The 17,690-nt window shown below is 39.6% G+C and overlaps 1 protein-coding gene across 2 annotated transcripts in view; it reads right to left on the bottom strand.

Annotated features, from left to right (window-relative positions):
• The window catches only part of CDH13 (cadherin 13), a 521,177-nt gene that overhangs the window by 339,211 nt on the left and 164,276 nt on the right, over positions 1 to 17,690 (bottom strand). For both annotated transcript variants that reach the window (XM_072871837.1, XM_072871836.1), the window contains exon 3: positions 7,214 to 7,422. In XM_072871837.1, coding sequence (XP_072727938.1) covers positions 7,214 to 7,422 — 209 coding nt within the window. The remainder of the gene's footprint in view (positions 1 to 7,213; positions 7,423 to 17,690) is intronic.

Raw genomic sequence — 17,690 nt, 5'->3', positions numbered from 1 at the left:
CATTCCAGAACTGCATTTGGTTCTGAGCTTCAACTAAAACATTAAGTTTACACCAGAAGCACACCAAACAACAATGAAAATGTCCCATAGATGATACCTGTTACTGCAGGGAAAACAGAGAAGTCTAAATGCAGTTCAGGGCTAAAAGGAATTATGATTTTAGATGTTTTTAATAAAATGTGTTCATTCAGAACATTTTTGCCTGTCATTTTTCATCAGTTTGTTAATAATTTGGAATAATTAACAAGGTTTGCATTTGTTTCAAAAATCATCTCATTTCACCTTTGAATCACCATTAAACATATTCTATACTTGTCTTAGCTCTGCTTGCTACTGAAAAGCACAAAGTCCCTTTTCCTGGATAAATACATCCCTAGTTCACATAAAATCTTGATGTAGATTACTCATAGAGAAAAGCACTGAACATTCACAGAAGCTAACACCTTCTTGTTTCACAGTCAATTATTCATGTTTCCAGTCTATAAGACCATTTTTCTGTCCTTAAATAACCAAGTACTTCTCATTTACATGCTGAAGTTGCACACTGAGGGAAACAGAAGGAAAGCTAGCCCACACGTTTGATCTAAGCATTTATACATACAGTGAATAAACTTACAAGACACACTTTGCCTGAAAAAGGAATGTTAAATTAATGAAAACCACCAGTGGCTCATGTTCTTTATAGTATTTACTCTGGTATTCAACACAATATGTAATTGTTGCTATGGCAATTGCCACATCTCTTGGCACCATAATAATTCTCAGATAAATGGATCTTTGTCAGAGCAAACTCCAAAGCCAGCATATATAAAACCTGCATTTCTTTGGTGGTGGGAATCTGCAAAGTTAGAAGTATAAATTCAGCCCAGGCCTGAGGGAAAGCACAAGCCTGTCAACAGAGGTGAGGCTCTGCTGCAGAGCTGAGTAAAAGGGGCAGCGTGGCTATATATGAAAAATCATAACTGCTGTGCGCTGCCATGGGACTTGCAGGGTCATTTAGAAACAGTCCAGCAAAGAGGTACGGGAGTCACGTCTGAACAGCACTGTAAAACAAAACTCCTGCTTCGAGGGTTTGATCTAAAGTCTGCTGGAATCTGATTATTTCAGCAGGTTCTGGATTAGGCTGAAGGATAAAAAGGGAAAGTAGGTGACTGGAATTTCTACGGAAAATAGCTTATTTCAGTGGTTAAGGAGATTTCTTATATAAAAGGAGCTCTTTGTTGTTCCTCCAACAGCAAGTGGTCTGCACAGAGGATTTTTATAAAAATATAGCCAAAAAGGCAGCTAAATGATACTACAGAATGACCCATTGATGAGAACAAGCTCTTGCTTTCATTGACATTAATTAAGATGTATTCTGTGAAACCTGCAATGTAGCATTGCAGACTTTAAAAAAAAAAAAAAAAAAGATTGCATCCTTTCACTGGTGATTAAAGCAGGGAAAAGTCATTTACCAAAATGCCATCAACACACAGGTATTAAATTCTAAAATCACTTATGCCTCAGCTTTTTATGCATTAATTCCAAGTCAATAGGTGTTTGCAGTGTGATAATGAACAAAAGTAAAAGAAGTAATAAGTTAATCATTTAACAGCTAGTAGGAGAACGTTACTATGTGAAGCTTTCTGCCAAACTAAATGTAAAAATGAGAAGATGAATTTTCTTTTGTTTGCTCTTTAAGAAAACCCATCTTTATATGCCTGAAGGACACCTTCATATCCAAAGGCAAAATATCACCACAGCTTTTCTGAAAGGAACAGTATTCTATATACTGTTTTGATCAGTATAATAACTCATAAGTGCATCGCAGATACTGATGTACCCCTGTGACTTATTCTATTTTGTGTTTTAAAATTAAATGCAAAACACGGTATTTTATTTATGCAGTGCATTACTTTTTGCAGCAACTGCTATATGCAAAATCTAATAATATGAAACTCTTCTAGCGTGTTTGTCAATATCTCATATGAGAGTCCATCGTCATACTTTTGCACAGTCATTTTCAGCCTTCTTGGAATTCTATTCTAAACTGAAAAAATGCTAATATACGTTAATGGGAACGATTGCCTGCTATATCAGGCTGATTCTTGATCTTATTTTCCAAATAAATTATTGAGCTGCCAGATGACTAAACTCAACTATTCACTTTCTTGCGTGAATATTTCTTCTGTGAGAGAATCCTGATTCATAATAAGATTATTGATCCTTTATCATCTGTTCTAAGGCAGAAAGCTATACATGTAGGATTTAAGGCTCTAGGCACTTTTTATCTCATATCAATAAAATTTGCAATCTCTATCCTGCAGGGATAAAGCAGAGAGTGAGACACAAACAAGAAATGCTAACATTTACATCCAAGGAGCTTAGTTTCATTATTTCTGTTTGATACTTTAGGAAACAGAGGCACAGGCGTAGAACAACTTGCACAAACGTATACATCCAGGCAGTGATTTGGTAGGAAACAGAATTCAGGTCTGGGGAAGTTTTCAGCCAGGCTGCCTCTCCTGTCCCCGTTACAATAAACATAGCAGGGTACTGATGCTGGGAAAAGCAACGGTTTGACAAAGGGAAAGGAGAAGCAGCATATCTGACTAGCCCCTAGCTGTTACAGAGTGGACTGGACAGAGTAGCAGGACTAGAGCAACTTCATTTCCTTCAATCTGAGCTACTGCTAGAGATGATTTTAAACTTTCTTTGTCTACAACATGCTGTCTGAGGGTGTGCTCCTCCCTCTCACCTCTTCTTTTCTTTCTCCTATTCCTTTTCCATCTAGTGCCTGAAAAGTGTCCTGAGGGTTTGACAGTTTTCTATTTAATCATTTCATCCTTCTGTATGGAAGACTGCTGAGCACCATACAGTGAAGTTACTACCAGCCTGGAATTTCTGAATATCTGCCTGCCCTCTTATCTGCTTTGGTGCCAGACTCTTGATATCTCACTTCCCCCCACCTCTCACCCTGTGTCTGTGATGCTGTAACAAATAAAAGTTCTAAATAACTCCCTTTGCGGAGGGGGGGGGGGGGGAGAAAAAAAAAAAAAAGGCTGTATTTTGCCAACATACAAAGGCAGAGAAAGATTCCCAAGGTTTTCTTTTAGCTTCCATTGCATTAAGGGTATATTCATTAAAACCAGGGTTAGATTAGAGAGGGGGAGAAAGATTAGCAGACAACCATTTTATTTAGTCTTGGAGGACACAGTTCAATTCCCAGCTTGCTGCATTTTGCAACTCACAATGTTACGAGACTCTACAAAAGATTGGCTGTACTTTCTGTCTTCCACAAAATCAAACTCTTTAAATAAATCAATCAATCCACTAATGTCTGCTCAAATGCTCCGATGTGATGAAATTTCCAACTTTTGCTTGTCCTACTACTCCATAAAACAAAGCAAGGACCAAGCATTGGATAGGACATAAGTTAAAAAATAATTGTTGCCACTCATCGGCTCGGTCAGTTTGTTCCCAACTAGGGTTTGCAAGTGATTTATTTTTCCATTAGGGATCTGAACCTTAGCAATTCTACGAGTTATTCAGAATGAAACTAGAGTTCACTTTGGGAATCCTGGGTGAATCAAAACATTTCCATGACTTCTTTTAATATCATCAAGCGCTCAAGTCCTGACCGTGTGAAAGAGTGTTAAGCAAACTTTGGGCAAAGCAGAGCCCAAGCACAGATGTGCGTGCCTCACCAGCGCTACCCCGTGGTGAAGGCAAGTGAACTTCATTTCTTTCATTGAGCGCTCTGATTGCCTGAGGGCACAAGTGCGTACACACACATAACTATTAAAAAGATGACACACTGTAACGTTACACCTTCCATAGGCCCATGGCAACTCTTCTGTGCACTCGTATTCCACATGCCTCTCAAAAATGACAGTAGCTTTTTTGTGAATACTCCCCTCTGTCAAGACACACAGAAACCAATATAGCTAGCCAAAACCATAGGAGGAAAGGGGCACTAACAGCAGGCTGTAGAAAGCAATCTAACGGTAATCTGATGTACAGACTTTTGCTCTCAATAGCATGTATGCATATCTGTAGGTATAGACATTCATGGGTTTTAGGGTATTTTGCAGAAACATCCAGACATCTGGAAAAGCAGCAGTGCTGTATCTGCTCTTCTGTCACTAAACCCTGCAAAAGATTCTGTGATCAGAGAGCAACAGCCAAGTTGGCTGATGTGTTGAGGAAACATCTATCTTCTTATATTGTAGTCATGGCCACCCTTTGATAGGAAGCTGCAGGCTCTGCAGATCTAATATGCTTTTGTCAGAAGAGTAAGAAAACATGCCCTTCAGACTCAAAAAGCAGAGTTAAATAGTAAGTGGTATTCTAAACAGCCACTGACGATACTATGGCCATGAAGTTAGTTTAAGTTAATCACTTCGGACTGATCAGTGAGGCCAGCTGGAATCTTCCCACATCTTCAGCAGGAAAGAACCACACCTCTCCACCACTAGAATACCAAAAGCTTTTCTGCGCACTCCAGATTTCACCTCTAAATATATTCAATATTCATCTAAAGTATGGTTGGTAGCAATCACAAAGTTTTAGGAATTATGCTATCTCTTCCCGGGCTCAGACTGCCAGTCAGCACATTAGAGATCATTGTTGTCAATCATTTCCAAACGTATTGGGAATCTGCAATTAGAAACATTAACAATGGGATTTCACAAATGTAGGTTACATGCTTTCAGAAAAAAAAAGGTAGTTGCTGGCAGTGGGGAAATACTTAAGAACTACTTACCCCTAATTAAACAAGGTACTGTACTCTAACTACTGAATGCTAAGCAGTGCTCTAGCATGTGCTCATCTTAACCCTACAGAATTATGCTGAATTACTAAGGCTCCATCTGAGCATTTCTTAGCCAAGACTCCTTGCATAAACAGATGGAGCAGTTCTGCTGTTTCCATGCTGACACATTCAGACTGTAAAAGTACAGGATTAAGTTCACATTTATCATAAAATCACTTTAGATAGGACACTGTAATCTTTATATCCTTCTCAAGTCTGACAAACAGAAAGACAAGACTGTCTGTGTTGTGTTTAAAATAGGCAAACAATAGCTGAAATGGTTGGTAAAAAACATTGATTTAACAGCTACGGAGTGCTGGCTGAGTCCAGAGTAGGACAGCCAACCCCAAAGACCTTTATGTTCCCTTGAAGAAGGGGATGATCCTCACTAGATGGATTTCCCAGGACACATTAATGCATCCTGTAACTCCCAATGGCACTGCAGACACTAAGGATCACCATACTAAAAGGGTAATCTTCTAGTTATGAGCTGAATATCGAAATCCAGAAAAAAGTGATGAATGCAGGTAGAGATGATGGTATAATATTGCTCTGAGGAGTCAGCTATGAGGGAAGACTGGCAAGTGGCAGAATATGCCAGATTTAGACTGGTTTTCTCTCTCTGAAGCAACACAAAGTGGTTGGAACAGAATCCAGGAGTGGGGCCAAATTAGACTTGGCTTTTGGATGTAGTCTGGTGATAGATTTCAACACTAGGAATTAATTAGTATTGCTGCAACATTTTGAGGGGAGACTACCCGGAACCCAAATAAGACATAAAGAGGAAAGGTCACTGACAAAGCTATGCCATAATCAGTGCAAATACACATCTGTTAATTCCTACTCCTGAGACCAGATTTCCCCAAACTGTAACTTCCACAGAACATCTCCCCTCAAAGACATCGAAGGGCTGCTTCTCTAAGAAAACAAGAATAAAACTTCAGAATATGATTCTCAGAGTCAGATTTTCACACATAAACCAATACCCTGCAGTTTAACTGCAGACATCCTGTCAGAGATGTCTCAAACTCCTCTGTGGTTTCAGGAACTTCTGCCTGGAGAATGAGAATCCCCATTTTGAAACTGCTCCTAAGATTTCAAAATCTGGAGTGAAAACAAAATCGTTTGAACATTCTTGTCAATGCACCAGAAGGAGCATGCCTTGCTACTTTGAGACACAAGACAGCCAAGTGCCCAGCTCCTGCAAGTGTAGTTTTCCTACTCTGAATTTGGCAGTGCGTGGTCCTAAATCCACAGCTCCACCATGTAAGAGACTCTCTCAAGTATGACCTTGTTAAAATTTAACTTTGTGAAGAAACAGCCTATTTAAATAAAATTAAATTCCATTTAAGTGTTCTGATCAGCTCTCTGCAGTTACACATTCTGGTACTTTCTCTCTGTTGGCAATCTATATTCACATGATGTGCTACTTAAAGTGCAGATCAAAACCTTTCCTCAGCCACGGACTTTCAGAAGTTTGTTCAACCTTTCCCCTAAAGCTAATTTTTTTTTTTATGGAAGACTTGAGTTGTACTAAGCAACTGTTGGAAATATGAGGAGAATGCTGGCAGCTGAAAGTCTAAATACCAAAATAAGACAATAGATCAGTCATTTTTATCATGGCTTCTTTATACTTTCTTGAAATTATAGGTCTGTAAAGGTAACAGGCTTAATTGTCTAGTAAGCCACTATCTTGTCTGCCTCTCCTAAATGCCATGACACAGAAATGAAGGCTATCTCACGTTTCCTTTTGTTGCTTTGATGGGTGTGAAGTAAACAGTTCAATCAATTTGTGAAGCACTTTTTCCCCCATAGTATGAGGTTAGTATTGTACTGGAATTCAGAAGTGGAAAAAAGGACACAGCATTCAGTGGACAGAGTGGAACAAAAATCACTAGTGCATAGAGAGAGACGAAGTGTAAATATGTGGTGCTATTTGCGTGAGGATGTTTATGCAGTTTAACACATAACAGTATCAGATAAGCAGACCTATACAAAAATTTAAATTCCACAGCATAGAATTCATTCCCATGTTCTTAGACCTGGGGCAAACGTGAAGGTTCTGTAAAGTCTAAATTACACATTTAGACTATGATTTTCCTTTTTCTGTTATAGCCAAACTATTGTTATCCAGCATAAGGTACAGCAGAAGAACCAGCCTATTTTGATAGTCAGGCTCTTTCATTTGAATAAATTCTTTATAAATGTTTAGCATTTACACCTGAAGATGTAATATATCATTCAAAACCTAGAAAATTTGTATTTTAAGTTAAACTAAGTGCTAAAATATTAAAGCAATATCTGGACTGATTTTGATCTCTCTGCTAACAGATTAAAACTGCTTACAGTCCTAGAATACACGTGTAAATATCCAGCAGCATCTCCGTGGCACTTTCTTCTAATCCTTTGTATTTATCTTACCTTTAATGCATCATGTTTTTCATTTGCTCCAACAATCAAAATTTCTGCCATATCCTCAGCGTGCTCAGACCGCGCGTGGACAAACAAGGCTCTGCCAGCTTCTGATATATTCTTTAGCACAACTAAAGACCCGTCGCGTTCCACCTTAAAGTCTGGGTTAGAAACTTCGAAGTTCAATTTGTTATTCCCCTTGCAGTCATCAAATTCCACTGGGGGGGGGGAAGAAAAAAGAAAAAACACAATTATAAGTAACCATTTTGGAACATAGACTTCAAACATTTTTACGTTACTGGCTTGTCTACAGATCTCAGGAAGAAGTATCTCCCAATCTAAAGGGAAAAACTTTCAAAGAAGCTTTGTATTTGTGTGAGTATAATTCATAGACAAATCTTATGAATATGCACTTTCAGAAGGATGAAGAGATTTTGACCGTGCTAACTGGGGAGGTAGGAGATAAACTAAACACTTTGGACATGAACATTCTGTGATCACTTAAATGCACAAAATGCACACCTAGTTCTACAAATTGGGCAGCAGCAGTGGAGACCTTGTTATCTGCCTCATTGTAACATGGAATCTCTAAAGGCTTTTCTGCTGGCAAAGTGGTTTGAGATATCCCATAAATCTTTATGCTTGGAAGTGGTTGTTTATAGAATATTCAACTTTGTCTACTGCAAAAGCGTTACAGAAAAATAGAATAACAGAAATACTGAATAACAGAAAAATCAAACTATAACATTTCTTACTAACTACCAGGATTGTGATATAGCGCATGAGCTGCACTATCAGTATAGCTAAGGATTATGAGAACTTTTAAATAAACAATAACTGTCAATAATCCTACTTCACTTTACATGGAAGATCCTCTCTGCGGCTCCTTCCTCCTCACACTTTTCCCCTGCTCCATCCAGCGTGAGTCCCCTCCACAGGCTGCAGCCCTTCAGGACATACCCACCTGCTCCTGTGTGGGGTCCTCCAGGGGCTGCAGGGAATCCCTGCTCTGGCGCCTGGAGCCCTTCCTCCTCCTCCTCCTCCTCCGCCCCTGGGGTTCACACTGCTCTCTCACACTTTTTTCCCCTCACCCCTCACTCCCAGGCAGCGTTTTGCCCCTTTCTTCAACAGGCTTCCACAGAGGCACCACCAGCGTTGCTGATGGGCTCAGCTGTGCCCTGTGGTGGGGCAGCTGCGGAACCATCTGGAACCACCTGGAACCGGCTCTGTCCAGCACGGGGCAGCCCCACCTCTCCTCACAGAGGCCCTGCAGCCCCCGCTGCCGGCACCTGCACACCCCGAACATCGACAAGGGCATTAGGAACCTCAGGTGGGATTTTAAAAGAACAAAGTTGTGAACCTGTGAATTTGTGCCTGACTATCCTCTAACTGAGAAGAGTCCAAACTCTCTAGTCACCACAGTCTCTTGCATAAAAATTATCCCAGCATCTGAAGGATCTGCTTCTGCACAAGTTTAAGGCTTGCTTACATATTTTTAACTAAAAGCTGCTCCCATTTCCTCTGCTTTACTTGAGGGCAAGAGGACTATCCTTGGATTCACAGTGGGATAACAAACCAGAATTTCATCAGCTCATTTGCCATTTCATTGAATTTTGCTGAAAGCAAGAGGGGTTATAAATAAAAAAGAAACAAAAAGCTCTTTCCCCTCAGGTTTGTCTGGAGGGATTGGAGTATTTATCTCAGTCTGTCATGTCGCAGACCCCTGCGTGCAAAGTCTTACACTGCAGTAGAAGCAGGAGGGAGAAAAACAGAATTTGGGACCAGTACCAGTTTAAAACAATTTCACAGTGCTCAGACTGTGCTGGTGTCCACACTGCTCGCTGAGGCCAGGAACCACTCGCAGAAAAGGTCTTGTGCTCACAGTAGGATTTTGATGGAAGGCTCTCTGTTAGCAAGGCCTCCCTGGCGTAAAACCACCCGCTGCAATTTATGTTGGTGATATGACAGGTGTTTTAACAGATTCACTGCAATCTCCTAAAGCTATCAACCCACAAAAAAGACAAAATTTTCCTGTCACCACAAATGTGGGAAGTTGAAATTCTCTATACTAATCACTGTATAGATTGCAGACTTGATGAATTATGAGTAGATTCTCTTTTAACTTATTCTTTTCCTCCCCTAAAAAAAAATAAACCAAAACAATGTTACAGGGTCTTAGGAAGGTACCTTGTTATATTGAATAAATATGCGCTTCTCATAGTCAAAAACTGCTGGTGATCTACTGTCTATTAATAGCTTACAACTGGAAAATTTGGCATCACTCTCTGAGAAATTAATTATGTCAGGAGTAAAAAGTAAAAAAAAAAAAAAATTTAAAATAAAAGCCTAACAAAACTATGGTAAAGTAATCACTTAAAACCAAATGTAAATGTCATAGTTCAGAGCTATAGCATCACCCAGCCAAACACTACAGGTCATATTCAAAAAGAGGCCATGCTGTGTTGTGCTTCAAAAAGAGGGGAGAAGCTGGCTGGGAGTACACTTCTCCCACCTTGCTGCTCAGCGTTCACAAACCTTGAGATTCCTGCATTGCTGCCATCTGCATGCATTGCAGAAATTCAAAGGCCACATGCAGATTTGACGCATGGAATCAGGAGAATACTCCCATCTATACTCTATATTTCTTTGGAGTTATGAATTTGACACTTCTAGACCTTTTATATTTTGCTCATCTATTGACCTTGCTTTATGAAACCCTGCAAATTTTTCCAACAAGGGCAGAATCAGAGCTGTTTGAAAGTGGGAAACTGTTTTCTTACCATATCTCATCCAAAAGCACTGGTGCTTTCAATTCCCAATTCTACCGCAGAAACAAGAGTATTTGACGAGGTTAATAGCAAGGAGAGGGAAAGAAAATGAAAAGGCTCTGAGAAGTACTGATATGTAGGAGAGGAATTAGAAGTGGGTGGAAGGAGATGAAGTGATCATAAGGATAGAGAACATTGAAGATTATTCGGACCAAGGGCCAACAGAGATGAAACTGAAGCCAATTGTTAAGAGAGTTAAAGAGAACTGTAGCCTTAGATAAAATCCTTAGCCTGAAGTTAGGGGCAAATGTGAACTTTATCAGAATGATGATGTCTCCTGGACTGGGATGACCACAGAACGTCGCATGAGATTGCATTGCATTCCCAGTCATTCTTATGATGCCCCTCACTGGGAACATTTGCTTCCTTAAACTCCTGTGGCTTCTGGGGAAAAGTCAGTGCAGATACCCAAAATTTACAGTGCTTGAGCTGCCTGTACCAGGCTCCAGTAGCAGCTACATAGCCTAAGGACCTGGCCCGGGCACTAACCACACTTTCCTGCCCTGCCAGGGACTCAGGAGATATCTGAGCAGTTTCAGCTTCATCAGCTTACTCAGATTTCCCACCTGTGGCACTACATCTATCTCTTAAACAAACCTACACATTGCTGATGCTCTAAAAAAGCATAGCCCGTTAAATATAGAGCAAATAGGATTTTTAGTTCTTATTCTCTGGTGAAGAAAAGTTGCTTTGTACACAAAGCCCGTGTACAAATCTCTATGTAAAAATTATGAAGAGTGATTAATTAATTAATTACTCCTCATGTCCTCCAAGTACTAACCAATATAACAAGAAACTGGACGGGGTTTTGTAGATATCAGTTATGGGAAGGTTCAGACGGATATTGAAGAAAGCTTTCCAGCTAACCATTAAAAGAGGGTGCTGAGGACATGCTGAATACCTACCATTGCAGGGTTTTAATATGAGGTTAATAAAATACCAGCTTAATCCAAAAATCACTCAAGACCAATCTCAGTACCAGATCCTGCTTCAAACCAAGAGGATGGACTATGTGGCACCTTAAAGTCTTTTCCACACATAAAAGTTCTAGATTCAATTAATTTCCCTGTCCTTTCAGGTCTACATTAGGCCTATATATGTGGGGTTCATTCAAGAAAAGAACAACTATGAAAATGCAGTGAACTAACCACTGTGTCTTACTACACAGCTTATTCATCTAGCCGAGTCCTGGACACTGAACTCTCTCTCAAGATGGAAGGAAATTTGGGCATGGGACTGAGAACTTCTGAATACAAGATGAACAAGCACATGCAAGAAAACAGAAAACAGCTCAGACTGTTCCACCGAGGAGCTATCTAAATGATCAAAAGTTCCAGGTTTCAAGAAGGACGTATGGATGTCTCTTTTCAGAAATAAAACATCCCATTACAAAGAGTTCTTCCAATAAGATCTTTTCAGATTAAGTATTTAAACAATCCCCAGATACCATAAAAAATAATAGTTACCAAAACCTATGTCAGTTGGATGGGTAGGGCATGCTCTGAGGAGCCTGCCAAGGTTCATGGAGAGAAGAGACCAAACCAGCTGGCAGTCTGCCTAAAATGAAAAGGTGCTCTCCCAATATATAACACTTTGCTGCTTGGCAACCATGATGATGTATGATCCTTATGATGTATGACGACGTTTATGATGTTCATGCATTTGTCGCAGAGATGAGGTGTGAGGAACGCCATGCGGTGGATAACTGACATTATTCATACTACCCAGCTGCATTATAACAGATCGGACGAATGGCAGCCTGATGAGAGTGGCCACATGCACTAAAACCTCCCATGTCCTCCTGCACACCCACTTTGTGTTAGAGCTTAAGGAGTTTAACTAGATTGTAAGCTCTTCAGAGCAAAGACCGCTTGTTCACTCTGTGTCTGTACAGCACTTGCAACAAAATGATTCATGTTTGGTGCTCAAATTGCTACAGAAGTGCAAAACATTAATAATAGTAACTGTTCGGCTATAGCCCTAAACTAAAATTTTGGAAATGCTACACCAGACATGACTAGCGATTGTATCTCATTGTCAAGAACTCAATGGGCAATCAAAACAACGATCTCATATTTATTTACATGAAGGCGGAGTTCTTCATTTATTGATGCATATATGACTCTTGATGTTCCTAGTCATGCTCCAGCTGCCAAATGAACATCTTTATTGTGCTTAATATGCCATATGGTATGAGGCAGGCTCCAAAACTCCATGCAAGCAAAATGAAAATACTGCCAAGCATCTCCCAATGAAAAACAACACGCATGTCACTCATTGCCCTCTGTTCATTTCTTAGCCTCCTGTATTAGACTTCTACTCCATTCTGTAAGAAAGCTCATTGACATGTGAATTGTACAGAATATTTTTGTCCATAAGCAATATTCATTATTAGTAATACCTGCATGCATCCCAAGTCTTTAATCGCTGACTTTGAGCTTATTATCATCAAAGGACCTGTTGGAAAAAGGATTCTTGTGCAAGATCTCAAGTCCATTACTGTAACGATGTGAAACTGAAGTTGCGATTGGAAATACTACCCTTTATAGATCTCAGCAAGAAATCTCAAGTTCCTGGGATTCATAATTTCAGTGCATCCCATTCTCACTGTTATGATATGCCACATATGTGAGGTTTCTACACAACTGTGATATTTATGATAATGAACCATGGATCTTTTAAAGAATACCAATTTAAAACATTGAAAGGTTAGCAGTTGGATTTCTTGTAAACTATATAAAAAGAAAACAAGCTGAAACAGATTTCTTATATTCAAAAGCATATATTAGGCTGATATATTCCACTTCCAAGGTAATTTTTTTCTGAGTTTAATTCTCAGAAGTTTAATTTGTTTTGAACAGAAATACAGAATCCATAATTTTTTCTCTGATGAAATCTCTACAGAGGTATTCTGAATAATTAAATATACCTATTTATCTATAAACACACAAAAACTTACTCTGTATGTCTCTATGTATAGGTATTTGTATTTTTATGTTAGCTAATGATAGCTAGCAACAAAATGGCTCCTCAGTGAGGAAATTTCACATTGAAAATACACACCAAACATACACACACAGACTTAATTACTCTGTCAATGAAGGTTAGGATCCTTTTTGTAAATACAACTTAGCCTTGTTAAAATCAGTGGGAATTACAGCATCAAGCGAATGTTGTTCCTGTGTACTTTTTCTTATCCTTTTTAACAAGTAACTTGAGATCATATCAAAACCACAAGTCGGAAGCAGTACCTGTGAGAGGTCTAGAGATGCAAGAAAAGTACATTACAGCTGCACAACGGCAACTTAACTTTCCAGCCCAGCAGGGATCCCTCAGCTCTGCTGAAAAGTCCCCCCTGCTCAATGGTATTTAGCAAAATACAGAAGTTAGAAACTGGCAAAGCTCAGCTTCATTAACTACAAAGAGAGAAAAGTGATGGTTGCAGCAAACGGAAATGCTTCCGAGTACTGTTGTTGTATATAAAAATTCATAAAAGTACCATGACCAAACAAAGCTGTTGTTAGCAATAAGCATTGACGCTGACTGAAAACAGCAGGCAAGTAACTAAGGAGATGGTAAGAGGCCACCATGTGACAGCGTTCGTCGCACTGTTGAGTGCCTGACTCTGGTACAGGATGTCACACAGCAGCCCAACACAAACTAATAGAAATGCAAAGTGTTATGAGTCTTCAAGAGATGAATTATCCTGTCAACGTGGAGAGGATGAAATCTACCTGGAACCAACACATCTGGACAACCTAAATCCATCCAAGAACAAAAGAGAAATCTGTTACAACAGCTAATGACAAAGGCAGCTGAGAAACAAAATAAATCCTGCTTTTCAAGCCAACAATATTGTCAATTAGGAGAAACAGCTTCTCTCCCTTCCTTTGAGATGCCTTCAAAATCACCTCTGGAACATGGGTTCTGGCAGGGAGCCCACAGCATGTTTATTTCTGCTGGTTTTCTGCAAGAGTACCTGAACAGCAGAAGGAAGAAGAATAAAAAGAGAACAATGCTGCCCCATGACACTTTTGGGGGCAGACTAAAGTCCAGACAAGACACTGTCAACAGTTAAGTCAGACAGGTTGTTCCATAAGATATGAGGTTATCATTATTTCATATCTAAAAGTGCTCTAGAAATAATGGATTTGGGGCTTAGAAAAGCTAAAAGCATGACTAAAATATTTCTTTACCCAAAAAATCTTATTGAACATTTAAGAAAATGAGCAAAATTAATTTTATGAAAATATTTTTTGAAGGTTTTTTTTTAAACAGATTAATGCTAAATTCTAGCTCTGCAGCAGAATTGCTACAGAATGATTTTTTTAAAAAATCCAACAAGCAATAGTGGGTTATTATCTCCCACTGCATGTTTATGATTCTCTTGTATCTATATAATTTCTTTATGTGCCCCTGAAGTAAATTATAATGATGACTTATTTAGCATCCAGATAGTCAAAAGCTGAGGAAACGTGAACAACAGTACAATGTTCATCAAACTATAACAAGAATTGCTTAATACAAACAAATACACATGTATATTCAACTTCTTTGGAAGAATAAGCACTAAACAACAGACTTTATCCTTGCACACACCTATAATGTCTACAAAAACAAACCGATTACTTAAACTGGCAAACATCCCCATGAAATTTGTGTGTGATGACCAGATTTGTGCATAGCCCTGTTAAAATGCAAAAATTAGGCCAACAGTTCATCCAGCGGGCACTAGGGTGTATGTACCTGCCTTTCAGAGAATACCCTTTTGTCCTGGTTTCAGGTGAGATGGAGTTGATTTTCTTTATAGTAGCTAATATGGTGCTATGTTTTGGATTTGTGCTGAAAACAGTGTTGATAACACACTGATGTTTTACTTGTTGCTGCACTAGTCAAGGACTTTTCATGCTCTGCCAGGTGCAGAAGAAGTTGTGAGGGAACACAGCCAAGATAATTGATCCAAACTGACCAAAGGGCTATTCCATACCACATGACATCATGCTCAGTATATAAAGCTGGGGAAGAAGAAGGAAGAGGGGGACATTTGGGGTGATGGCATTTGTCTTCCCAAGTCACCGTTACACGTGACAGAGCCCTGCTTTCCTGGAGATGGCTGAACACCTGCCTGCCCATGGGAAGGAGTGAAGGAATTCCTTGTTTTGCTTTGCTTGCATGTGCGGCTTTTGCTTTACTTATTAAACGGTCTTTATCTCAACCCTCGAGTTTTCTCACTTTTACTCTTCCTATTCTCTCCCCCATCCCACCAGGGGGGAGTGAGCAAGTGGCTGTGTGGTGCTTAGTTGCCAGCTGGGGCTAAACCACGACACCTTTGCACGCTATAAATGGTACCTATTAATAGTCACAGTTTTCTTCTGTGCTGTCAAAATGCATAGCAAGAATATATCACAAGTAGGAGATAAACTTCCCATAGATCAAGACAGACAAGGGATTTCACCCAGAAAACCAGCTGCAGCTAATAAAAGGTGCAACATTTTCCCTGGAAGAATCAGGTCGGTCCCTCTCCTGCATTACCTGGCTACCACCAGTAGTCCTAGTAGAGCTGGAAAAATTGCTAAGAATTTGAAACTCTGTAGTGCAGTTCACCTGAGCCATAAGTGATACCAGACTGAAGGTTCCCTCTGCCTTTGTGTAACGGGTATGATGTGTGACTCCAGAATGAGTGACTCCCTCCCCACTAAGACCCACATTAGCGATGCTCTGCTCTGTCTCTCTCCTCACCTGCTATACCCAACGCTGTATTCTAGCATCTTTTCTCATCTACCAAGCTCTCTGCCTCTCTTCTCCTAGCACATCACACCACCACTTGGCGAGATATGAGTATGGCATCAGGTACCCTGAGCTAGAGCTGAACAACCCTGCCCTAAAAACGGAAGCGTCACAACTTGTATTAGCCCAGCACTGAAGAAAAATGTATTAGCCCTGCAGCACTGAGGTTGCTGTTTGAGATTCCAGCGAGTATTTTCACAGAGCGGAGTACTATGTGAGCAAAACAGCTCTGTCAGCACCAAACTCAAGGATTCCTGCCTTTTTCAGCACAGATGCGTTGCTGCTGCTTCTTGCCTTTTTCCACCATTCTCCCTCTTTCCTTTCTCCTAGAAAGAAAGATCCCTCAATGGCATCTCATGTTCTTCAGCAAATTTATTCTACCAACAGGGCTCCATCAGCAATCTCTGGCTGCTTGAAATTACAGGAAAATACAAACACTACAATCATAACTTAAGGCATTCCCTCCTTCCCCCAGCAGAATTCACCAGCTCACATTACATGATACCTTCACACATCCTTTTGCTGCCTGTTGTCTCATTTAGGGCAAAAATCTAATCAAGCAGAAGGAGTTGTAATGAGTTGTTCTCAGCTAGAAGTTATCTTGACTTATTCATTACAATGTAGACACATTATTGACTGATCTCCTGGGTCAGTGGCTGCATTATAAGGCATGGTAATACTATAGCTTCTGCTCTAAGCCCTAGAGAAAAATTACTATTTCAACAAAAATATGATGTCAGTGACTGTGTCTGAAGAAAAATATAAAAATCAAACTGTAGATGTTATACCACAGTCATTGATCTTCTGAGCACAACACATAGTTCAGTTTAAATGGAGCTGTTCTCTCTTTGTAAATGCAGAGGATACTTAAACTGATAATACATTTGTGGAGCTACAGTCTCAAAGGAACTGTCACATCTGTGGAGGAATATGACATTTTACTGTTAACACTGTGCTGATTCTGAACAGTCCAAATGACCCCAAACCCAGAAGCAATATGTAGAAAAGACTCTTTTTAACTTTGTTAGTTTCAATGAAAGGGTTTCCCATTGCAATGCAAATGATCAATATTATTCCATTTTAGCAGATTTACATAACATTTTGCTAAGAACCCCAGGAGAACATAAGATGAAATTAACTTTAGATTCTTACAAAATCTTTACTGGCTGAGTCCGAGACACAAGCAGACAGAATCAAAGACATTCAAAAGTATTCAATATGTTGTGGCTCTGCAAATTGCTGTGAGAAGTTTGTCGATATGAAATTAATTGTATCCTATAGTGGAGGAAGATGAGACAGAAGTCTGAGTTTGTACAAGAATTCCCAGTGGAATACAATGGATAATTTCCTTTGAATGCTGGCTGAACAAAGCATCAAGAGGCACTACTGACCATGAATATTCTTGGCTTCTGCACAAGCACACATCTGATCTTTGAGCAGTCACCCTAAGTGCTACCCAAACCAAATTTCTTTATGTACGTAAAGTTATTGAAAACTAATCAGTTGAGGTGGTATTCAGCAGAAGAAACAGTGTCCCAGGAGATTTAACTATGTAAATAAATTGCTGCCAGCAGATGTCAAAAAGTAACAACAAGCAATCACTCACAGGAAATAACTACAGTGCAAGCAGCACAGAAAGTACCTTATTTATGCCAGTATGTTTTTAAAATGTCTCCAAAGCCACAAACTTGTTTAGTAAAGGTTTTCAGTTAACTAGACAATTAGCCACAGGTCATGGGGATTTCTTCCCTCAAGTTCACAATTAAAACTGTTTGTTTTCAAGGTCAGTTTGTTATAATTGCAGTCATCTGTCATTTCTTAATGTGATCTGTCATAACTTCTTGTTTCCTTTTTTTTTTTTAATTTTTTCT

This window comes from Ciconia boyciana, chromosome 9, assembly GCF_034638445.1.
Source record: "Ciconia boyciana chromosome 9, ASM3463844v1, whole genome shotgun sequence".
NCBI classification, from domain to species: Eukaryota; Metazoa; Chordata; class Aves; order Ciconiiformes; family Ciconiidae; genus Ciconia; species Ciconia boyciana.
The sequence above is the reverse complement of the archived record's forward strand: the minus strand, read 5'-3'. Positions and strand labels throughout refer to the sequence as shown.